Genomic DNA, 26,028 nt, shown 5'->3' on the forward strand with positions numbered 1-26,028 from the left:
AAATGCTGATTGTGAACAAACAGATTTCAACTCTACTAAATGAGAATAATTTTTGCTGGAACATTCAAAGGCATTTCTCATTGAAGGCTGGTTTTCTCCCATTGTTTGAATCCCAGCTCCAATACTAGAGCCATCTTAAGAAATGCATTTTTTAACCATTATAAAAAAATCTCAATTTGTTTTCTTTCTCACTTGAAGTAGCTGAACAGTCTTTCCCCAAATGTTCAGAGAACAATTTCCTCTTTGAACAGAGATCAGTCCTGGACAACTTAAGCCCAGTAAGTGTAATTTACTGAAAAGTTACAGTAAACTGAAAATATTTTTGAAATACAAATACTTAGTCAATCTTAAATAGCTTTAACTAGCATTTAATTTATTGGTGTATTAAAGCGTGTAGTGATCCTAGAAAAAGAGAGAGGAGTTGCATAATAGTTAATAATTCATTGATTGCTGCTTGGGTGAAGTGCTCTTTGTAGGATTCTGAACTGGTTCTCTTCCACTTTTCTCATTCTGTTGACCAGTCCGCTATCCTTTCAGTCGCTCAAGCTTATAATGTTGGGGTCATCCTAATTTCCTTCCTGTCTTTTATACCCAGGATTGTGTCAAATCATATTGCTTCATGCTATACAACACTTCCAAATTCTGCCACCTCTTCACCATTTCCACAGCTAAAATGTTGGTCCCTGCCCTAGGCATGTCTCACCTAGGTTGGTGCAATTACCTCTTGAACTTTCTTCTTGTTCTATCCTCCCCAAACAATACAGTATGCTGCTGCAAAAATAATTTTCCTTGTTTGCTTCTTTTTGCAATATGCCACTGACATGCTTGCTGTTCAGGCCATAACCCACCCCACACATTTTCGGATCCCACCACTAGCTTCCCATCTGATCTCTCATCAAGCTTGCATTCAAAGTTCTGCCTAATACTGATCTCTCTATATCTTTCCCTCCTGGTTCACATTTGTAAGGTTTTCTTCATAACCCTATGAAATATCAACTTAATTTAAAAAATAAAGAATTTAAATGAAAGCTCAGATTCTGGAGTAGCTGATGACACTCACTTGAGAGAGATTTCTGCTTTCCCTGAATGAGTGGATTTTTCAGCCCATGCTTTTTTTTTTTTTACGTGAGTAACATAGGCAGGCTGTTCACAAATAATTGTCACTGTGCTCTCAAGTAAGCTAAAGATAACTTATCTGAAGATTTTGTTTCTCAGATGTTAAGCTACTTAAAATAATTTCAGAGTCTTTTGAGAGCAGCAATTTCATCATTGTAGGGATTCTTCAGTAAAGAACCTTCCATCTTCTTAGTTGCTGGCAAATTTCTGAATGTATTTCCTGACTTCTGTGGTCATCTCTTAAGCCTTTTGTGAGGCATATTTTAAGATGATTTCCCATCTGAAGCCGTAGATGTCCGATATCTTGATTTTTAGTAAGTCTTTTGGCACAGTCCCACATGACAGTCTCATAAGTAAACCAGGGAATTGTGGTCTAGATGAAATTTACTATAAGGTGGGTGCATAGTTTGTTCAAAGACTGTATTCCATAATTATCAATGGTTTGCTGTGCAACTTGGGGGACGTATCTAGTGGGGTGCCTCACGGGTCTGTCCTGTATCTGGTACTAATCAATATTTTCATTAATGACTTGGGATAATGGAGTGGAGAGTATGCTTATAGAATGTGTAGATGACACCAAGCTGGATTGTTAGCACATTGGAGGATGGATTAGAATTCAAAACAACCATGACAAATTAGAGAATTGGTCGGAAATCAACTAGATGAAATATAATAAAGAAAAGTGCAAAGTATTACACATAGGAAAAATAAAATGCATAACTACAAAATTGGAATTAACTGGCAAGGAAGTAGTACTGCTGAAAAGGATCTGGGGGTTATTGTGAATCACAAGTTGAATATGAGCCAATAACTGCTAATATTATTCTGGTGAGCGTTAATAGAAATGTCACAGAGTGGATTGATTTAAACCATTATTTAAGTCACCAAGTTGAAATCCTTGATTAAAATTGCTGATTTTAATCAACTTTTCCATATTTGCTTTTTATTTTCTGAAGAAAGATGCATTCTCATTGTTTGATATAAACATTACATGTTGATTTACAGCTAAATGGAGCCTTACACTAGATTTGATACATCTTTTTGCTGCTTAACAGGGTCCACTATAAACTATATAAATTTATTTAAGTTATATATAGCTTAACACTTTCAGATTCTCATTACTTAATTGTTTATTTTTAGAATGTTAGAAAATGATGAATGATCTATTGCTTATTTACTGGATTAATTTTTTGTTCATCTTTTGTGTCAAGCTGCATTGGAATGATAACTGGAATTTAATTAAACACAACAGCATATAAAATTTATTTTTATTGAACAAAATAAACCCTTAATACATGACCTATTTTGCCATATTTATAAAGCTTGACCTCAAAAGTTAGATTCCTCCCTCCCCCGATTCTTTCTTTACGTAGAAAAGCCAGCCTTATCTTAGTTTTTGATAAAGGCTCCTGGATTCAACATTTTTATTTCTATTGAAATGTTTTAAGAAATTATAATAGGTTTAGGCTTTTGTGTTAACTTCAGATTTCATTTTAATCAGGTTTATTTTTAAAAAGAAAAACTTATAATTTAAATAACAATAACAATCCAATTTAAATAAAGTCTGATTTTAATAAAAAATGCTTTTTATCTACCAGTATTGGGAGGTAGTTGTTCTGCTCTGTGCAGCAGTGGTGAGGCCTCAGCTGGAGTACTGTATCTAGTTCTCAGTGTCACAGTTTAAGAAAGATGTGCACAAATTGGAGAGTGTCCGTATGAGAGCAGCAAAAAATGATAAAAGGTTTAGACAAACTGACCTATGAGGAAAGGTTTAAAAATATTGGTAATATTTAATCTCGGGGGAGGGGGGGAATAAAGGGGACCTGATAAATCTTCACATTCGTTAAGGGCTATTATAAAGAGGATGGTGATCAGTTTCATCCATGTCCTCTGTGGGTAGGACAAAAAGTAATGGGCTTCATCAGCAATAAGAGAGATTTAGTTTAGATACACCTCTACCCGCGACCCGATATAACATGAATTCAGATATAACATGGTAAAGCATTGCTCCGGGGTAGGGTGGGGGGCAGCAGGGCTGCACACTCCGGTGGATCAAAGCAAGTTCGATATAACGCGGTTTCACCTATAATGCAGTAAGATTTTTTTGGCTCCCAAGGACAGCATTTTATCGGGGTAGAGGTGTATTAGGGAAAAACTTTCTTACTAGTCAATAAGGATGGTTAAGCACTGGAATAGGCTTCAAAGGGAGGTCGTCATTGATGTTTTTTAAGAATCACCTGATATGGATGGTGTAAGAATACTTGTCCCTATATCATTACGTGGGGGTGGATTAGATGACCTCTTTAGGTCCCTTGCGGGTCTGCCTGTCTTTTTATGGGTCTGTGATTAACTCTTCTCTGGCACTACCTCCCCCCATCAACAAACTAATTTGAAAACAACAAAACATAATTCCAATGCTACATATAAAATTATGGGGTTTAAATTAGTTATTATTCAAGAAAGAGGTCTTAGAGTCATTGTGGATAGTTCTCTGAAAACATCCACTCAGTGTGCAGCAGCGAAAAAGTTAACAATGTTGGGAATCATTAGGAAAGGGATAGATCAGGGTGGGCAAACTTTTTGGCCCGAGGGCTACTTCTGGGTATGGAAATTGTATGGTGGGCCATGAATGCTCACAAAATTGGGGGTTAGGGTGAGGGCTCCAGCTGGGGGTATGGGCTCTGGGGTGGGATTGAAGATGAGGGGTTAGAGGTGCAGAAGGGTGCTCCGGGCTGGGACTGAGGGGTTCAGAGGGTGGGAGGGGGATCAGGACTGGGGTAGGGGTTGGGGCACAGGAGGAGATCAGGGGTGCAGGCTCTGGGCAGCGCTTACCTCAAGCAGCTCCCGGAAGCAGCGGCATGTCCCCACTCTGGCTCCTACACAGAGGTGCGGCCAGGCAGCTCTGCGCACTGCCCTGTCCGCAGGCGCTGCCCCCGCAACTCCCATTGGCTGCAGTTCCCGGCCAGTGGGAGCTGTGAGGGCAGAGCTTGGGGTGGGGGCACTGTGCAGAGTCCCCTGGCTTCCCCTACGTGTAGGAGCCAGAGGGGAGACATGCCGCTGCTTCTGGGAACCACGCGGGGAGCGGGGCAACACCCTGACCCCACTCTCTGGCGGGAGCTCGAGGGCTGGATTAAAACATCTGGAGGGCTGGATGCAGCACCTGGGCTGTAGTTTGCCCACCCCGGGATATATAATAAGACAGAAAATATCATATTGCTGCTATATGCCCACATCTTGAATACTGCATGTAGATCTGATTGCCACATCTCAAAAAAGATATTAGAATTGAAAAGGGTACAGGAAAGGGCAATAAAAATGATGAGGAGTATGAAACAACTTTCATACGAGGAGAGATTAATAAGACAGGGACTTGCAGCTGGGAAAAGAGATGACTAAGGGGGGATATGATAGAGATCTATAAAATCATGACTGGTGTGGAGAAAGTAAATAAGGCAGTGTTATTTACTACTCATAATACAAGAACAAGGAGTCACCAAATGAAAATAATAAGTAGCAGGTTTAAAACAAACAAAAGGAAGTATTTCTTCACACAATGGACAATCAACCTGTGGAATTCTTTTGCCAGAGGATGTTTTGCAGGCCAAGACTATAACAGGGTTTAAAAAGAATTAGATAAGTTCATGGAGGATAGTTCCATCAATGGCTATTAGCCAGGATGGGCAGAGATGGTGTCCCTAGCCTCTATTTGCCAGAAGTTGGTATTGTGCGACAGGGGATGGATCACTTGATAATTACCTGTTCTGTTCATTGCCTCTGAAGCACCTGGCATTGGCCACTGTCAAAATACAGGATACTGGGCTAGATGCACAGGTGCTGACTCTCCCCCTTCCACTTCCACCCCAGGTGGGTGCTCCACCCCACTCTGCCGTGAAGCCACTCCCAATAAGCTGCGCCCCACCTCTTCCTGCCCATTCTCTACCAAGGCCCCTCTCACATGCCCATCTCTCTCTGACTTCCATGAATGCCTCCCACCAGCCACTCGCTGCTGCGCTGGCTGCCCTACGTGTCTGCTGAACAGCTGATTGGCAGCTAGCCCCAGAACCGAAACTACTGTGGCTGGTGGGCTTGAGCCCTGGAGCATCCACAGAGTTGGCGCCTATGTCTAGATGGACCATTGGTCTGACCCATTTTGGCTGTTCTTAAAGAAAAACAGAACTTGTTAAATATTTAGTTCTCGATAAAAGTTCTGGTTTTACTGAAAATAAAACTGATTTAGCAAGAAATGAAAAATAACTTTCCACATACAGTGTCATTTTCCTGTGCTTGTATGAATCTCTTCTGGAACATGCTGGTGCATCTCAAGGTGGGCTAATTATAGTCTGAATAAATATGAAGTAGATAAATGAACAAATTTTGGACAATAATGGTTCATATTTTAAAAATAGATACTGTATTTTTAATGAGTATGAAGGAGATTTTACAAGCATTTCTGCTTTCTTGTATGGACTTAATTGAGCAAGCTTTCCTTCAAAACTGGTTTTTGTGGTTGTCTTAGTGCTCATCTGTCCACAGGCACAGTTAACCAATGTAATTGCCTATGTAATCGTGAAATTGGTAAAAATACAACTTGTCTTGTTTAAAGTATAGCACAGTGGTCCCCAACGCGGTGCCCGCTGGCGCCATGGCGCCCGCAGGGGCATCTTAATGCGCCTGCGTCCTGGCCCCCGGGAGAGCACCTGCCGAAATAACACCGAATTTCAGCGGCATTTCGACGGGGACGCCTCTCAATGACGACGCTTGTTGTTGACAAGTGACGTCATCGAGAGGCGTCGCTCCCGAATTTCGGTGGGGAGGCCTCTCGATGACGTCGCTTGTCGACAGCAAGCGGTGTCATCAAGAGGCGTCGCCGCCAAAATGCCAATGAAATTCGGCGTCATTTCGGCGGGTGCTCCACCAACCGCAGTGGTCCTTCGTCTGGCGCCTGCCAGACAAAAAGGTTGGGGACCACTGGTAACACATCCAATTATATTGCTAAAGGTGATCCAGAGAAAATCAGTGTGTTTATACCACAGATACCAATGAAGCGAACTTTAATGGAAATGGGACATGCTATTCAGATTATTGAAAACTTTATTATTTATTTTAATTTAACTCTGTCATTGCATATTTCTTTTTAAGATCTCACTCAGTTCCTTCCAAATTTCAACAGCATCAGCGCTAAAACAGCTATTTCCTTGCATTTTGTTCAAGGCTACAGAAATAGTCTTCAGGGTACTCAGCATGTGTTCAACATTTCTCTTAAGCCCAATGTTGAGAACTTTGGCTATGACTGTGCAATCTATTTTTTCACAATTTTGTTCAAAAACTGTCATCTGATTAGGCCAGTTCTTGATATAGTGCTCAAAACAGTCCACTAGTGAGTTCCATCTCATGTCTTGTGGGAGAGTTGGCTTGGTTCCTCCCACTTTTTTCAGAGCGGCTGCTGCAAAGTGGTTGTTACAGAAGTATTTTGCAATTTCAACATTATTAGCCTTTATTTCTTGAGACTGAAGTCTTTGGATAGAAGGTGCATCAAATGAGCAGTGCAGCCATATGTTATTAGCTTGGGACTCTCTTCACTTTCTTCTAAATTTCTTCTCATCTTGGATACATTTGCAGCATTGTCTATGACCAAGCTGCATACTAGACATTTGAATTTTTTTTTCAGTTTGTTATAGCTTTTACTGCTACTTTTTGTAAGTATTCTGTGTGTTCATTTCCTGATATATCAATTGTTTCTGTAGGGAAGACATTCCCTTCTTCTGTTGTCACACAAGCATATGCAACAGGATCATTGTGGACAATTTTCTACCCATCAAGACTCAGGTTAACAATTTCACCCTCTAGACCTTTTGCACACTGCTCAGTTTCTCTTTCATACGCTTTTCCCAGCTATTTGCCTGTGACATCTGCTCTGTTGTGTGGACTGTATCTTGGTCTTAATGACTGAACCATGTTAATGAAGTGTGGGTTCTCAATCATATGGAAAGGAGAGTTTGTTGCATAAACAAACCGGGAAATTTTTTCATCACTTACCTCTTTTTGTAATCTGCTGGTTCTTATCACAAATATATCTATGGTTGTTTCTGGATGACAATTTTTTTTCTTTTTGCTACAGGTGATATACTGTGGCTATGTGACATATATGATGTGACTGAAACACTATCATTGGCAGATAACTCTGAAACTTTAGAAAATGATGGTGATCTTGAAGGTGGATAGTCTTCAGAATCCTTTATGTTGAGGATGGATTCTTCTAAACAAAATAAGTCAATGCAGTTATTTAATTATTATCATACTCATTTAGTATTACTCATTGCATTTGCTGACACTCAGTACTACTTTAAAGGTGAAATTGTAAAAGGAAGATCTGCCTATTTCAGCTATTTATTTTTTATTACAACTGCATCTAAAATTATAGTACCATAGAGTAACGACTATATTTTTTGCTCAAACATGAGAATCCAAGAATAGTTCAGAAGGAACATAGGCGGTCCTTAAGAAAGAAGTATGAAATAAAAAAGTTAACCAACCTGAAGATCCTGCATGTTCAGACATGTTCCTTTCATCATCATCATCATCAATGCAGTTTCCTCTTGAAAAGGAACACTTCTCATCATAGGCGCCAACATTCTCCAGCGCCGATGGGTGCCCGCGCCCCCCGGCCCCGACTCCACCCCATCCCTGGACCTGCCACCATTCCAATCGCATCCCCAAAGTCCCTGCCCTAACTCTGCCTCCTCCCTGCCCCTATTGGATCCCTGCCCCAAATCCCCACCTCTTCCTGCAGCACGCCGCATTCCCCCTCCTTCCCCTTCCCTCCCTGCCCTGTGAATCAGCTGTTTCGCTGCGCAAGTGCTGGGAGGGAGGGGGGAGAAGCAGGACGTGGTGGTGCGGTCGCGGAGGTGAGCTGGAGCAGGGCGATGGGGCGGGGCCATGGGGAGCTGCTGGGGGGTGCTGAACACTCACCAATTTTTTTCCGTTGGAGTCAGTGTCTATGCTTCTCGTGATGTTTCATTCGGGCAACCAGGCCTTGCATTTCTTTGTTGCACTGTGTGCATTTTGCATGCATGCCTGTCTTACCTACAGGTAGAGAACTTCATTAAAATATTCCCAAACTGGGTCTCTTTTATGGTCTGCTGCCATTATAGGTTTTTCCTTCTAGTGAGAGAATGGTATGGTAGACCTCAAACCAATGACGGCTACACTCAGGAAGACCTCAAGACTTCTGGAATATGCTGCTCAAACAGTTTCACTTTTGTTTTTACAGCCTGTCCCTCCCATCTCACATTTATCTCCAGACTTCTTCTCCTTGTCCAGATCTATTCCTCCCCCAACAATCTTCTATTCATTGAACTTTTTGAAACGTTGCACTTTTAGAGAGAGGTAAGGGATTGACTCTGTGTACACAAATTTGCAGAGGGACAATAGGGTTGAGGTCTGTTATTTCTCACCTCTATATATATTTATTTAAAAACATTTTTGCTGTTAACAAGCATGTTGTCTCTGGAGACACAAATCCACAATTTGAGAACTGCAAAACTAAGCATCTCTGATGGTATCTTCTAGACTGAGCGCTGGGTAGATAGAAAGACTAACCTAGATAATTTATACAGAAGCCCCTGGAACCCCATAAGATTGGGTCCCTAATCCATGAACTATTGGAACTCATTTACAAAACTTTTCTTAAACATTACGTGAATATATTCTCATACTATAGAATTAGAATTTTTAATCCCTATTCCATGATGAGACATTACAGCTCAAATATATATCTTAATAGTTTTCCCTCAAAAAACATTTTATCAAAAAAATCTGATTTAAATTTAAAAAAATCCATTTAAAAAAAATCATTGATTTTTTTCCATTCTGGCCATTGATGAAAGAAAAGTTAAAGTAACATCAGGCCAATTTAAAATTAACATGTATTCTTCTTAGTAAGGAGTTCTTCATAATTTTCTTTGAAATCCAAAGTAAAATTTTTCTCCAAACAGCTGCATCCTCCAAAATATACATCCAGTGATGGCAAATGGGTAAATTCGCTGTCTTTGTGTGGGAAAAGATAAACAGTGTTATGTAGACTATAATACAGGTCTTAAATTTATCAAAGCCCTGTTTGAATTATTGTCTGTTAAATATTCTAATACTTTTAAGTGGTTTATACAGGATAATATTGTGGCAAATGCCTTAAATAGATGTTCAGTTGCCTGCTCTCACTGTTGATCATCAGTTCAGATGCTTTGGTTGTTCCTTAAATTGCTTCTCTAGTACAGTTATCACACATTGGTTTTTCTTAAAATGAAAACCAATTCATGATGTTTGAAAAATTTATATGACGTTTAGCCCAGGGACTAAGCCTGCCAACATGAGTGAAAAATGTTTGTGGTACCACATATACTACAGACTACACTCCTGCAATTTAATGGAATTAAAAAGTTGTGTTCCACATTTAACATAATCTTCTTACTTAACACATTTTAAAAACATGTAACTTACTACTTGGAGTGGCTTAATAGGAAGAAAAAAAAGGTTAATATCTGGTTCATCACCTGTGAAATTCATTAAATACATCAATCAAATAAGCTACTAATGCATCTTGTGCTCTTGTTATATCTTCTTGCCCTTTTTTGGCTTCACTTCACTTTTTTTTTCTTTATCTGAGTAACTTGTTTTATTTGTCAGGTTCTTTTGTTGGTCGAATATTTTGTTGGTGAATATTTGCCAAATACCAGTTAAATTAATAATATATAAAATATTTGATTGATTCATGTATATAGTCAACATTTTTCTGCTATTCAACCAGCCTTAGTAATTGCACTTTTCAAAGAAAAAATAATAAATGCAATACATACCATAATGAATTCTATACATTTCAGATTTGTGGCTTTGAGGGTGTGTGACAGCACAGACAGTTTTTCACCCAGGCTAGCAGGCTTCGTTCTTGGGATACTGCATATCAGGAAGCCTGGTGATCAGCTTGGCATATTCTCTTCCCCGGCTCCCCTACATATTTTCATTTCCCATTTCTTTCTTCTGCCTCCTCATTTCTCTATTGTACTTATATTTTCTAATTAATTCCATCAGCATCTCACTTGCTTATCCAGGCATGGGTTGCAACAGTTTTGACCCCATTGCTGGAGGGCAAAAATTACTAGTCACAGATCTATATGAAAGCTAGAGTGATAGTAGGTAGAAACTGTTTAGGGGTCTGGAAGAGATGCCAAACCTTTTCCTCCCCTGTTGTATCAGGCTTTGCTTAGGAGGTATCTGAAACTGAAGCTTCCCAGCACCCCCCTTACAGCTACAAAGCAGCATTTTTCTCCACTTCCTGTCTTCTGGCTTTTGTGAGGATGCTGTGTGTGAGTCTTTGGCCTGGTCTACACTGGGAGGGTGGGGTAGGTGTTGATGTAAGATATGCAATTTCAGCTACGGGAATAGCGGAACTGAAGTCAACATACCTTATTTCAACTTACCTCCCGTCCTCACGGTGCAGGATCGACAGCCGCGGCTCCCCTGTCGACTCTGTTTCCACCTCTTACCCCGGTGGACTTCCGAAGTCAATGGGAGCATGTTCAGGGATCGATTTTATTGTGTCTAGACGAGACGCGATAAATCGATCCCTGATAGATCGATCACTACCCACCAATCCAGCAGGTAGTGTGGACATACCCTAAGTTACCTTGCCCCTCTGCCAGCCTCCTGGCTGTCATGTTTGGAGGATATCTCCATTACTCTCCTTTGGCTTTCTGGATGCTGTGAGGGTATTTTTACAGTTCTACCTTTCTAAACCCCTCTGGCTTGTGTTTCTTTGGGTTAGACTCGTAGGCTCATAGACTTTAAGGTCAGAAGGGACCATTATGATCATCTAGTCTGACCTCCTGCACAATGCAGGCCACAGAATCTCACCCACCCACCCCTGTTTCAGTGCCTTCTGCTTCTGCTTCCGCTTCCAGCTTTTCTAAGTAGGAGTAGAGTGAAACTGACTTGATTCTTGTCAATTTTGTGGCTGCTTACAGGATTCTGTATATACTCATTCATAAGCCGAATTTTTTTTAGTAAAAAAGGGAAGCATCAGAGAAGGGGGTTGGTTTATGAACTGGTAGAGAGAGGGAGAGGTGGGACACTGTCCCTCCCCCCAACAGAGGGGGCAAGGAGAGGTAGCAGAGCCAGAAGGGAAGAGATGGGGCCAGAGTCTCTCTGCTTCTGGCCACGCTGCTCTCGCACCAGCCTCTGAAGCAGCTGCAGCTCTGGGGCTGGCAGGCTGCAGCCATGCCGCTCGGCCCCGCCCCCCAGAGCAGGCTGTGGCCGTGCCGCCTGGCCTGCCGGAGCACGCTGCGGCCACATCGCTTGGCCCCACCCGCTGGAACATGCTGTTGACGTGATGCCTGGCCTGCTGGAGTAGCTCCGGCCAGGCCAGAGAATCCTCCCCTGGCCCGCTCCAGCTAAGGTGGGAAGGGATGGGAAGAGTGTGGGGATCCTGGGCTAGGGGTGCGGTCATGTGGGCGGTGGTCAGAGGGGTTACTCCCCTGACCCTCAGCTTCTCCCTTCCCCCCCCCCCCAACTCCTCCCCTCCCCTAGTTGCTGTCCCGGTCTGTCAGGGTAAGCAGCTGATGGGCTGGGACACTTTGTTAAGTTTACCTCCGTACCTGCAGATACTTAAGGTGAACAAACCATCTCAGCCCGCCAGTGGCTTCTCCTGATGGCCTGGGAGCCAAAGTTTGCCAACCCCTGAATTATAGGGTCGGCTTATGAATGGGTCATAAAAATTTTCCATTTTTACTTATCCATCTTGGGGGGGTCGGCTTATAAACTGACTTGTTATCAACTATATACGGAAATTAAAAATGACTGTATTCTGATCAATTTCTGCATCTTGCAGTTTGAAAAAGTTGTGAACAACAACACACACATGGGCACTGTCTGCACAGACAGAGGAAGACAGCATTGCATTAGCTAATACTTCCTGTTTAGAAGTCCTTTTTTTCACAACTGTAAGAGTTAGGACATTTTTTAAAATAAAGCTTAGATTCAGTAGAAATTGAAGAGACTTGCCTGGAAAACTTTCTTGCGCTCCTTGAGGAAAATTGATTTAAAAAAAAAAATCTCTGGTTATATTTTCTTTTCCTTCCTGGCTTCATTCAGCAGCTTCTTTCCTGTATTATTGATAATGGTGTCTCTCTTTTTGTGTTTTTTACAGTGTTTGATTTCTCTTTTTTCCCTTATACCTGTATTTTCATGTTTTATATGACATGAAATATGTCTGATTATAAAAAAGTAAAATCTGTTTCACATCCCAGGACATTTATTAATATCCCCTTTAAAAGGGAAACTCAGTCTAAAATAAAATTTGAATTATTCTACTTCATAAAACAATGCATTTAATTATAAGTCTTAAATATAAAAGAAGCAAATAAACTAAATTTATCTATTTTAATTATATTTACTCTAAAGATAAAGTTGAAGGAGATTTCCATTCTTGGCTCTGATTTTTTGAAAGAAATCAAGGTGGGAGATTTTCAAGCGCAGTTGGTTCCTGGAAGAAGCACATTATGTCAGTGCTGTAATGCTTTATCCACAGTTGGTGAAGGACTTCCTGAATTCCTTTGTGCCTGTTTGACTCTCTTGGCATCTCACTAGTTCACCAAAGATCAAAACCTATTCTACATCAGAGTATCTCTCTCTTTCTCTAGTGTTTTCACTACCAGTATTCTTAACTCTTTAAATTTTCATCTCTTAACTCTCCAAGAGTTTGAAATCCTGTGTGTGGCATCTTTAAATAGGAAAGTTACTTTAAATATATTTTAATGCAGCATTTATTTCCCTGTCATCTATCTACCAGTTTGCCCTCAAGATTTGGAGGTTTTATTTCGAGTTGATGTTTTTGGCCTTAGTGGTCTTGCTTGTTTGCACTTTTTCCAAGACAAGTTCTTATTGTATATGCTTTTACTAATGGATTTTTATGGGAGTTCTTTGCTTCCTGAGCGATTCAGGAACTGGTAGGGATCGTTGCAGATGGAACTAAGGTACTGGGAGTTGGTCACCTTGTGGGTGAATGATGGGGGCTTGTGTTGAAGTTTCATTATTTCAGAGATGTGTCTACACTGCAACCGGGAGCATGCCTCCCAGCCCAAGCAGACAGACGTGAGGTATCTTTGCTCAATATGTGAGCTAAAAATAGCAGATGGATGTTGCAGCTCAGGCTAGGCACCAGCTCTCCGACCCAGAGGGACGGGCAGGCTTGAACTCTGATGGCTAGTCCAAGTTGTGGCCAGGGCTGCCATGTCCACACTGGTATTTTTAGCTCACAATGTTGATCAAAGTCAGCACAAGTCTGCCTGCCAGGGCTGGGAGGCATGCTCCATACAGCAGTGTCGGGACACCCTGAGAGGGCCAAAAACTTTAGCGCTTCTGCGTTTCTCTTACTGTGAGCCTGAGCCTCAAGAAAGCGAAATCCTGTGATATCTTCAAAGACTCAGGACTGTTATAAAACCAAAACTTGATTTTTCTTAATTATTAATACTGTGGCATCTTTCTTCCCAAACTTCCTGCTACTATTACCTATGGATTAATAAAATATTTTGACGTGTTAGCCTGGGCTAATTATAATACTGTATAGTGGACACCATTTGAAAAATGGAGTAGCGTTGTTTGAGGAATTGCAGGCCATTATATAAATGTGTTCTTTTTTTTATAATTCAGATCAAAATATTTATCAAGAGGGAGCATTATCTAGTAGTTAAATCAAGCAGTTTGTGTCAAGGAGATCTAATTGCTATTCCTGCTTCTGCCACATACTGTCTGAATTTGGGCAAGTCACTTACAAAGATCAGATTTTCCATTTATATATTGAAAATAAAATAATCAGTGGTGTGAAACCTAACATTCATAAAGCATTTTTGAGATTTCCCTGAATGGAAGGTGCTGAAGAAATGTAGACTATATTTCTAGTTTGTAGCAGTTAACCCTTTGAGTGCATGTGCATATCAGTGTAGGTGGCTGCAGCAGACTTGCTAACATTCCATCATTTTTTAATTAAAATAGTTTTATTTAACTGGTGACCTTAGCCCAACTTTCTCTAAATTGGAGGCTTCCTGCTCAACATTACAATCTCACACAAGAAATCAATATTTGGGATTTTTCCTGTGCACTCATGTACCTTACTTACATCTCAGAAGCTCCTCAGTGCCCAGGCAGTGATGCTGTAGTCACCTACCATGGAGCCCTCTTGATTATTTTGCTTCCCCCTTGCCGTATAAACAATACCCAAGCTGGTGGCAGTCAATAACGAAAGTGTTAATGAGATTTCAAGACAGGAAGGGACTTGAATGGTGGAAACCTTTTTGTGACCTCTAATGTAAAGGTCAAAGTACAAATTTAGGAATATTTTTCCTAGTTGGCCACTCATAAATATTTACTGGATTTCAGTTGTCTAATTCAATGGGAATATGGATATTTCTCACCCCTTACCTGTCTTTAGTATACTAGTGTTTTTTGTTGTAGGTTTAGTTATAATTGATCTGTAGAACTACCAGTTTGTTGTGATAGCAGGATAATGGCAGCTCAGCAAATATATGAACCTCCATGTCCATATGGATATTTTGCAGTAATATTCCCAGAATGAAAAGTTGAAAAATTGAAGTAACTTTAAGAACAGTCCCATTATAAGCTTGAGAATTTGGGTTTAGATTACTAGATCTTGGGTATAATTTTCAAAAGTGTCTACTGTATGAGCTTAAGTCCCTTTTTCAAAAATGGCTTTGGTGCTTTTTAAATTTTTACCACTCGTTTAATGTGAAAAGCTTCATAGAGCACTTCATTTTAAAAAAAATTGGTTTTGGTTTAAACTGCATATCTTTTTGTTATGTAAGTGACTGGCTGTGAAGTATGCTGTTTATTCCAGTTTTTAAGATACTTTTGTGATTAAATGAATGCTTTTTCAGAACACTAAAGAAAACAAGGCTAAATAATCATTTAGCAATAAAGAACTTGATGACAAGTTAAACAAAAATTTTATTGACTGAACTGGTAATATACATGAATGTAAAATGGCAAAAGCATTTACAATTCAGTTGGGAGAGCAACAAAGATGTAACTGTTTTGATATGAATTCTCGTGTGGGCTGGCTAAGACCAAATGTCAGAATCCTAATGATGTAGGAGTTTCTTTTAAGAGGAACATTTTTCTCAAGACAAATAGTGAAACAGCACTTTGAAAATAAATTACAGTTTGTCAAATAGGCAAATATATTGTAGTTTACCACTTGTAAGTGGTCTTATTCCTTCCTGTGTATGTAGAGGAACCATAAATTGTATGCTAGCAGAACAACGTACTTTATATTCAGTATTAAATGAGAGATTGACAGTATTCTTTCAGGAGTGGCAAAAGTATGCAGCAAGCTCTATTTTCCCAGGGTGGGCGGGAGGGGAGAGGGAGGCAGATCTTTTTAAAAAATGAATATAAAATCTTCAACATATTACAAAATTGAAAGCATTTTATAATTTTTAGAAAAACTTGTGGTTTAGCTCAAAATTCATTGTGTTACATACTGGTCAAAGCTTAAAATAAAGCATAGTACAGGTTAAAGTATGCATAATACATGATTTCTTGCAATTTATGAATTCGTTTATTTTAGATTTTGTGTCCTTGCACAGACATGTCATTATAAAAAAGGAATTGTGCTTTCAGATTTTTGTAAATAAAACTCTTCGTTTTTCAGAAAATGGAATAATCAAATCAGATAAAGTATATGAAGTAATGTTGGCTACAGACCGTTGCCACTATGCAAAATGCAACCCTTATATGGATTCTCCTCAATCAATAGGTAAGAGAGCATCTATCTAAAATGTCTATCCTCACTTTTATAACAGAGAGTATGAGTTTGGCATGTGTGATAAGAATATGAAAGTGTTTTACTTTAAAGAAATGCGTGAAAAGTTTTTATATGGGAGCTTTATTAGTTCCTCGCAACTAGCTGATCCAGCCTTTTTTTTAATTTGAAGATTTGGCTAGTGTAGACTTCAGTACCTCATTTACTTAGTGACGCCTCTTAGAATATATTATAGTCCTCTAGTCAATATTGTCTTTCATTTTGTTACCAGGTGCAGTTTAAGGTGATGGCTTTACTGTATAAAACTCTAAATACTTTGGATCTGGTTACATTAGAGATGTTCTTTCTCTTTGTATAATACTGCAGTTGAGGTCAGCTGATGTCGGTACTTGATCTAAAAGGTTAAATAAGAAGTGACTGCTGGCAGGGCGTTTTTCAGTGAAGGATCATGAATTCTGGAACTTGCTTGCTCCCACCCAGAGCCTTTAATTTTTTGGGGCGGGAAATGAATCAAAGTGTATCTATTTTTTCTTCTCTTTTTCAGCTTTTATATTGGCTAATGGTGGGATTAGTTAGTAGTACTTATTATTCATTAGTCCATATTGAACTTTCTGTATATTCATACATAAACCAAGATATAGAAACTTTCCTCTTTCTCAGTACCCCTCATGGCTGTATGTACTGACCAGTTGAGGAAAGTAGAAGAACTTTTTTCTTCACTTTAGAGTTGGGCATGTCAGACCTTCTTGTACCGTGATTTTGAATACAGTACTAATATATAACTACACAGCTAGAGCAGCTGTAGTGTCTCATTGAGGGCTTGCATATGCGATGTTTCATAAGTTGGATAGGAATGTTATAACACTAATAGCTCAACTCTTACATTGGTAGGTTTACCTCTTTCTTGTTTTACAGGTTTCCAAGCAACTATCAGTGCCCCACACATGGTAAGCATTAGATTTATAACACAGAATGGTTAGTGAAGATGATTAGCAATCTAGTCTCCCTCCAGAATAAAAGTATACTTATCCTAACAACTTTCACTATCTATTAGTAGTAATGTTGTAAACTACTGTAATCTTGCCTGTACTTTTGTCTATCATTATATGTGAATTCAACCAGGTGGAATTGTAATTTATTTAATCTTTTCTTTTGTCAAGAGAGAAATTATACTGAGATGTGAGACCTTTGCCTAGTGATTTGAGACCCAGACAGTTCATGGCTGAGTCTTACCAAGTAAACACTAGGAGATATTTCAGTGCATTGATGATGTATCACAGATACTAAAGTATTCTCAGATCATTTATTTCATTATTTGAAATTAAGAATTAATGTGGATATATTTAGCCCTTATAGTATTTTATTTGAGAAATAAAGTTTGTGGGAAAGAACAGTAAACATTTTCATAGCTTATGCTCCATTTGTCTTTCCCTAAAGTTACCTATTAGAATTCAAAGGGTAGGGATTAATTCAAACTGTCAGTTTTGAAACTTTGGCTTTTTTATATCTGAAAAAATTAATTTTTTTCAGAGGTATATACCAAGAAATGAAGAAATCACAACAATAGTAGCTATGTTGTTCTTCGAGTGCTTGTTCATGTCAACTCTCCAAGCAGGTGTGCGTGCGCTGCGTGCATGGTTGTCAGAAAGTTTTCCCTTAGCACAGGGGTTCTCAAACTGGGGGTCAGGACCCCTTGGGGTCGTGTGGGTATTTCATGGGCGGGGGGTCGTGAGCTGTCAACCTCCACCCCAAATCCTGCTTTGCTTCTTGCATTTATAATGGTGCTAAATATATTAAAAAGTGTTTTTAATTTATAAGGGAAGTCACACTCAGAAGCTTGCTATGTGAAAGGGGTCACCAGTACAAAAGTTTGAGAGCCACTGCCTTAGCAGCTCCTGTCAGGTTGGCTGTGGAGTCCCTTGGAATGGCGCCTTCATGGCACTCAATATATGACCCTGCCGACCTGACCCCCCTTCAGTTCCTTCTTACTGTCCATGATGGCTGTTGGAACAGTGCTCACTTGCTCAGCAAGTGCTCCCTTAGCGTTCTTCTGTTAGTCATTACAGTTTATAGTTAGAGTTAAAGTTAATTTAGTATAGTTAGTTTAGGTAGTAGGTTGGGAGCAGGGTCTCTTCCCAGTCCTTAATCCCCCTCAGGCTCTGGGGCATCCCACGAACCCAAGGCTTTAAACGCTGCAGTGCTTGTAATAAATCTGTGCCCCTCAGTGACTCCCATGATTCTTGTCTAAAGTGCACTCCCCCCAGACACCAAACAGAAAGGTGTAAAATCTGCAGGGCTTTTCGGACAAGAACCAAAAAGGAGCATGATTTCTGACTAAAAGGACTGTTAATGGAATCTGCTCTCCGCCCACAGTCAGCTGCAGACCTCCAGGATCTGGCACTGGGCGCGTCCGTGTGGAGTGTTCTGGCATCCATATGCGACATAGTGCCAAGGAAGGACTCTACCACAAGAGACCTTCAGCACCGGCGCTCCCTGGCACCGCACCCAGGGAGAGCGACCCGGCACCGCTCGACTTTCCTGGTGCCACACAAGAGACACGAGGCCAAAAGAGGGTGCTTGCCATCTCCAATATCTGTAGGACTGTCAAGGGATGCATGGGCACACCCCAGAAAAGACCCAGTGCCAAGTCAGCACAGGTCGGTGCCGTTGACTTCAGAGCCCTACAGGGGACTGTCGAGTCCGGCAGGGCAGTGCCAGGTGGAAGTGTTAGAGCCACCTTCCACTCCAGACACTTTTGAAGCCACCGGAGACCTCATTGAGATGATGGCTGCACAGCCCCCAGCTCTGAGGGACAAGCCTCTGGTGCCAAAAAGACCGGTACTGTCCAGAGGCAAGCCTGCTACGATGTGACACTCGCAGTCCCCGTCTCGGCACCATACATGGCACCGCTCTCGGTCACCTTCGCTGTGGCACCGCTCCCTGGCACCGAGCCCCATGAGAGCACTTCTGGCAACACAATGCTCCGCCTCCTCAACACTGAGGCCAGACCAGCACTGATCCTCAGCGCCAGCAGAGGACTGGCACTGACCTGCGGTGATATCAGAGGACTGGCACTGACCCGTGGCACCAGGCCTTCATCCTCGATCGCCGACACCGGATACCCGCTACCGATTCCTATCGCCAGATCCCAGGCACCAGTCTCCAGCGAGATCGTCCCAGCACTGGTCCCCTGCTTCATCATGGCACTGGTTGTCGGTGCATGGGTCCTCGCTATCGGGATCCGCTTCTCGGAGTCTGATGCCGACTCATACTACTTGAGGCGCTGTCCTAGAGGCAACGAAGGAGGGCGCTGCCAGCCTGGCAGCTGCAGCCACTGGCGCAGTGGTCCTTTTGGACCCGCTGGGCTTACCATCAGGCCCAGGGTACCTTTTCAAGGGGGTTGAGATTGGTAGCATCAGAACACCAGCCACCCCATTCTCCTAGGGACAGGCCTACGCCTGAAGGAATCTGAGGCCACTCTGTCCGAACCGCCCCTTCGGGCTCCAGTTGCGGTAGAGGCGACTCCAACATGGGACCAGCTGCAGAGTCAGGCTACAGCATCCCAGGCTGTAACCGCCACAAGGGAGTGCACTGAGCAAGAGGAGGTCAGGGAGCCGATGGGGCAGGAGGACCCAGTACCCCCTGTGGCCACCTTGTCCTCTTCCCCTGATGAAGCTGTGGCAGGGGCGTCAGCTTTGGCCCCTCTTCTGATTGACCATGGGGCACATCAGGACCTCCTTAGGCGGATTGCCCGCAACATTGGGTTGCAAGCGGAGGAGGTGGTCAAGGCCGAGGACCCCATGGTGGACATGCTCACTCCCAAAGTCCATCACGGGTAGCTCTGCCTTTGATGAAAACTGTTCAAAACAATATAAAGCCCTATGGCAGACCCTGGCCTCAATTCCGCCCACTGCCAGGGGTGCGGAGCACAAATACTTTGCCCCTTCCAAGGACTATGAATGCTTATTCTCTCACCCGCAGCCATGCTCTTTGGTCGTGTTGGTGGTTAACGAGAAAGAGTCAGGGACAGCAAGGACCAGCCCCCAAATCTAAGGAGGCAAAAAGGATGGATCTATTTGGTAGAAAGGTCTATGCCACTGGGGGCCTCCAGCTGAGGATAGCTAACCAGCAAGCTATAGTTGGTATAACTTAAATTCATGGTCCTCCATGTTGAAGTTCAAAGAGCTGATCCCAGTGGACTCTAGGGCTGAATTATCTGCCATCATAGAGAAAGGGAAGGCAGTAGCATGGACCTCTCTGCAGGTGTCCCTAGACTTGGCAGATTCTGCCACCCATACCCTCTCCTCAGGCAAAGCCATGAGGAGCATATCATGGCTTTAAACATCTGGACTACCCCCGGAAGTGCAGCAAGCCCTGCTGGACCTTCCTTTCGATGGCGTGGGGCTCTTTTTGGAGCAGACAGACTCCAAACTGCACAGCTTGAAAGACTCCAGGGCGACCATGAAGTCATTGGGAATGCATATGCCGGCAAACCAACGCAAGCACTTTAAACCGCAAGCACAACAAAAATGCTCAAATCCTCCTCAGCCAAGGCAGGATTTTTATAGGTGAAGGGGCAGGAACGGCAGGCGGAAACCTTCCAGCCTCCCTTCGGGGCAAACTTATGGCCAGTCTAAGCCTTCATCAGGTTCTAAACAGGCCTTTTGAAGATGCACCCAAGGACGGCGCATTCACCACAATAGTTGATCCTTACCCATGTTTTCTGAATCATCTATCCCACTTCTTCTGTGTTTGGTTCCAAATAACATCGGACCACTGGGTTCTTTGCATGGTAGAAGTGGGATATTCTCTCCAATTCTGCTCGTCCCCTACCTCCCACCTCCCTTCTCTGTCCCTCTTCAGGGACCCCTCTCATGAGCAACTCCTTATCCAGGAGGTGCAATCGCTCCTCGCCATAGGGGGAGTGGAGGAGGTTCCTCAGGAGCTAAAGGATAAGGGTTTCACCTCCCCTTATTTCCTAATCCCCAAGGCAAAGCGGGGGGGCTCGGACCCATTTTAGACCTGCAAGGACTCAACCAGTTCATGGTGAAGTTGAAGTTCTGCATGATCATATCTTCCCTGGATCCGGGAGACTGGTACACTGCCCTTGATATGAAAGACGCATACTTTCCCATAGCCATTCGACCTGCGCACAGATGTTTTCTCTAGTTTGCGCTCAACCACAAACACTATCAGTTCACAGTCCTCCCATTCGGTCTGTCGACAGCCCCCTGAGTATTCAACAAGTGCATGTCGGTTGTAGCAGCCTTCATCTGGAGGAGGCAGGTGCAGGTATAGCCATACCTAGACAACTGGCTGCTCAGGGGCTGTACCAGGGAGCAGGTAGAGTCTCATGTACAATTGGTCAGGTCTACTTTCCAGAGTTTGGGACTCCTCCTCAATGTGAACAAGTCAACCTTATCACCGACCCAAAGAATAGAATTCATTGGAGTGGTGCTGGACTCGGTACAGGCAAGGGCGTTCCTGCCAGAGACCCGTTTCCAGGCCATGACTGACATTATTCAAAGTCTCAGGTGGTACCCGACCACTACTACAAGGGGATGCCTGAGTCTCCTGGGACACATGGCAGCCTGCACTATATAGTCAGGCATGCCAGAATGAGGCTCACCCAGATATACCGACTGGGGCGCGACAGGTTGGACTCGGTAGTGTCGGTGCCAGGACACATACTTGAGTCTCTACAGTGGTGGCTCAACCCCCAGATGGTATGCAAAGCTGTCCCCTTCAACAGCGCACTGCCCTCCTTGTCCCTAGTAACAGACGTGTCAGATCTGGGTTGGGGGGCACACCTGGAAGATCTCCAAACACAGGGCCTGTGGTTGCGGGACAAGCTCTCCCTTCATATCAATATCAGGGAGCTCAGAGCAGTGCAACTGGCATGCCAAACTTTCCAGTCCTGGCTACAAGGCCAAAGTGTGGCAGTGGTGACTGACAACACCACTGCTATGTTCTATACCAACAAACAGGGTGGAGGCCATTTCCCCACCCCCCATGTTGAGAAGCTCTCCAACTATGGGAGTTCTGCATAGCCCTCTCCATTTACCTGGAGGCGTCCTATCTCCCAGGGGTGCAGAATGAGCTAGCGGATCACTTCAGCAGATTGTTCTGCAACCATGAATGGTCTGTCCGTCCAGATGTTCTTCATCCCATCTTCCAAAGGTGTGGATTTCCTCAGGTCGACCTATTCACCACCCGGAGCAACAAGAAGTGCCCAATGTTCTGCTCCTTCCAGAAACGCAGCCCGGGTTCAATAATGGAGGCGTTTCTGCTACCTTGGGAAGATTGCCTCATGAATGCCTTCCCACCGGTCCCACTCGTACACAAGGTGCTGCTCAAGATCCACAGGGGCAAAGTGGAGGTGATTCTACTGGTCCCAGTGTGGCCCCATCAACATTGGTACATCACGCTTCTGGAACTCTCAGTGGACCCCCGATCGTGCCCCGATCTGATCACTCAGGACCACTTTTGCCTCCATTACCAAGTCCTTCAGTCCCTCCACCTCATGGCTTGGAAGATTCCTGGTTAAACCACATGGAGCACCTATGTTCGGAGTCGGTAAGGGAGGTTCTACTTGGCAGCAGGAAACCTTCCACCAGGGCTACTTATCTAGTCAAGTGGAAGAGATTCACTTGCTGGTGTGCCCAGCAACACACACACCTCCACTCCAGGTGTCTATACCATTCATCCTGGAGTATCTTCTGCATCTCAAACAGCAGAGCTTAGCTGTGGCATCTGTCAAGGTGCATCTTGCTGCTATCTCAGCCTTCCACCCAGGAACGTCTGGATGCTCTGTGTTCACTAACCCCATGGTAAGCTGTTTCCTCAAGGGCTTGGAATGTCTATAGACACAGATTAGACAACCAGTTCCCGCATGGAACCTTAACCTGGTCTTCACCAGGCTAATGGGGCTCCCTTTTGAACCACTGGCAACTTGCTCCCTGCTCTGTTTGTTGTGGAAGGTGTCCTTCCTGGTAGCCATCACATCAGCCAGGCAGGTGTCTGAATTAAAGGCTCTGGCCCACCCTACACAGTCTTTCATAAGGACAAGGTGCAGCTCAGGCCTCACTCAGCCTTCCTCCCCAAAGTAGTGTCACAATTCCACACTGGTCAAAACATTTTTCTACCCATCTTCTGTCCTAAGCTTCACACCAGTACCCAAGAGCAGAGGCTACACTCACTGGATGTTCGGAGAGCGCTAGCATTCTACATCGAGCGCATGAAACCAATCAGGAAGTCGAAGCAACTGTTCGTGGCGGTAGCAGACCGGATGAAAGGACTCCTGGTCTCATCTCAAAGAATGTCTTCCTGGATCACATCCTGCATCTGCACATGTTATGAGTTAACCAAGGTCCCAGTCCCAACTCTTACAGCACATTCCACAAGGGCACAAGCCTGGTCAGTTGCGTTCCTGGGCTAGGTCCCGATACAAGAGATCTGCAGGGCAACAACTTGGTCATTGGTGCATACGTTTACCTCTCACTATGCTATCACCCAACACTCCAGAGATGATGCAGCATTTGGCAGGGCGGTGCTCCAGTCAGCGATTCCTTAACTCCGACCCCACCTCCGGCGTAGAGCTTGGGAGTCGCCTGATTGGAATCGACGTGAACAAGCACTCAAAGAAGAAAAAATGTTTTTCGATTGTTCTTCGAGATGTGGTGTTCACATCCATTTCAGTACCCACCCTCCTTCCCCTCTGTCGGAATAGCCGGCAAGAAGGAACTAAAGGGGGGTTGGGTCGGCAGGGTCATGAAGGCACCACTCCAGGGGGCTCCACAGCTGACCTGATGGAAGCTGCTAAGGGAAAACTTTCTGATGAGTGTGCGTGTGGCGCGCACACCTGATCGGAATGGACGTGAACAACACATCTCGAAGAACAACAGTTACGAGAAGGTGAGTAGCTATTTTTTCCAGAATCTTAATGTAGATCTGTGTTTCTTACACTGTACTAAACTTACCACTGGTGGCACTTGTCCCACAGAGGGCATGCAAGTTTCTTTAAATAGAAAGGTAAATATAATAGATTCTTATTCTGATATTATAACTACACTGATTAGAATTATGTAAGTAGTGCACCAAGTATTTCTGAATTCTTAGTGGAACATTAAGCTTTTAAAAGTTTGACAACAGCTAGTCTGCATAACAGTAAATCAATATTAGTAATTGTCCTTTAGTGTTCAGCCTAAATTCACTGAGTCCATATTGCCACTCTAGTCCATCACATAAGCAAGGTAGAAAGTAAAAACATGCATGAAGTATTTATGTGCAAACTATTCCTTTTTAGCAGTAGTGTCCAAAACTAGGATAGCGCAACTGAAGACCTCTGATGGATTAAAATCTATATAATATGTACTTTGTCTATAAGTTTTTAATAAGTTACATTCATTGACAACTTAAAATTTATTAAACTGACTTCCCCCCCCCAAACATACTAAAGGCGCTACTCACATATTTGAGTTCTAATTATAAACTTCAATTGTTTTCAGCATTGCAGTATTGAGTTGTGGTTTGAATACTTTTGTTCTTGTCTAATTCAATCGGCTGATGGGACTTTGTTCTAAAGTCTGCTCTCAAAGGTGATGGAAAAAGGAAAATGTGTATATTTGAAAGTTTTGCAGCATTAAATAGGCTATTTGCCACCAAGTGAAAATTATAATGAAGAGTTAAGATTTGTTATAGGAAGAGTGATTATGGTAGGGCACTCTATAGTTAAAGTTCAAGTTATATCAGCCAATAAATGAAGGTAGTGCTCTGGTACACTCTTTCCTTGTCTACATGCCAAAATCCTTCTGTAGGTAAGTAACTTCAACCCTTTGGGAAAGGAGGGTAAGTTTTTAACAGCCTATACTCTAAGCTACATTGCTGTTGGTACCTGCTACAAAGTCAACAGAACCATGAAGCTATTTAGAGCTACAAAATAACAGAGTAGTTAAACATTTTTCCTATATTCCATACCTTCCCTTTTTTTTTTCTTTCTAAATAAGTGCTACTTCTGTTTTAGGTCATTAGTTTACTATTAAGACTAATTGATCTTTTCATTGAAGAAAAGTAATACTGCTATTGTGACTGACCTCTAAAACTAGTTGCACAATTTTCCTGGGAGTCTGACAGTCTAGGTGAGACATAGCAATTGCTAAGACTAAATTCAGAGTTGGGGTTTGTGGCGTGAAAAATGGGAATGAGAAGGAGTATTCCTTCACTATCAGTATTCCTGTGATGGGGTAGAGAAGTGAAAGGACTAGACAGTGATGGATCCTCCCACCCTGCTCCTGTGCTGCGCATGGAATCCCTACTATGGGGGGGATAGGGATAAATCTATGGTCTCCTGAAAATCCTGCCCCTCATGCAGAAGAACCGCATTAGTTCTGCTTCAAAAAGGCCTTTTACACACATGGAGGAAGCGGCAGAGTTTGTCCTTTAGTGCACAAAACAGAAATTTGACTTGTGAAAAAAATTATCAGTCTTGAATCTTATGCACGAGGGCTGTTCAACTAGATTTCTGATGCATTAGAACCTTAACTTAAATGGAGAACATGCTAGTGTAAATATAAAAATTATAGGCATCTGGAGAAAATTGAAGTTCTAAATATCTGACGTTGTTATTGTGACAATAATATCTTCAGCAAAAGTATTGTTCACTCTCCATATTGATGGGTAATCTCAAATTAAATTAATACAGTATTGAAAGCGTATACCACACCAATTGTAGTATAAATACCTAGATGCAGATTTTTATAACAGGAGTATATATGTTGGTCATGTTAATGATTGCTGAAGTAGAGCCATATTCTCTTCTACTTTCAGAGGCTTTTCAGGTCACCTTTACTTGTGGTCTTAAAATAAAAGAACTGGTAGCCTTCAAATTCTTTCTTTTATTGGATTGAATTGCATGTGGCCAACTTAAAAATATGGCTTTGTGGAATTGCATGTGGCCCCAGATTCTTGCGTCTGCTTAGTTCAGTGCAAAGTGAACTGAAACTAATTGACTGGAGAAACCCTCTGGAGAATTCCCTTCTGTAGGGGGAATCTATGGTTACTGTAAAACAGGCAGAGCTGGCTGTGCT

General features: G+C 42.6%; 1 protein-coding gene across 4 annotated transcripts in view; it reads left to right on the top strand.

Annotated features, from left to right (window-relative positions):
- PCMT1 (protein-L-isoaspartate (D-aspartate) O-methyltransferase) overlaps positions 1–26,028 on the top strand; it is a 52,654-nt gene that overhangs the window by 3,962 nt on the left and 22,664 nt on the right. For 3 of the 4 annotated variants that reach the window (XM_045010972.1, XM_045010970.1, XM_045010971.1), the window contains exons 2-3: positions 15,833–15,937; positions 16,859–16,890. In XM_045010972.1, coding sequence (XP_044866907.1) covers positions 15,833–15,937; positions 16,859–16,890 — 137 coding nt within the window. Of the gene's footprint in view, positions 1–198; positions 279–15,832; positions 15,938–16,858; positions 16,891–26,028 lie in introns of all 4 variants that reach the window. The other variant, XM_045010973.1, reaches the window with a different exon arrangement.

This window comes from Mauremys mutica, chromosome 3, assembly GCF_020497125.1.
Source record: "Mauremys mutica isolate MM-2020 ecotype Southern chromosome 3, ASM2049712v1, whole genome shotgun sequence".
Taxonomy (NCBI): Eukaryota; Metazoa; Chordata; order Testudines; family Geoemydidae; genus Mauremys; species Mauremys mutica.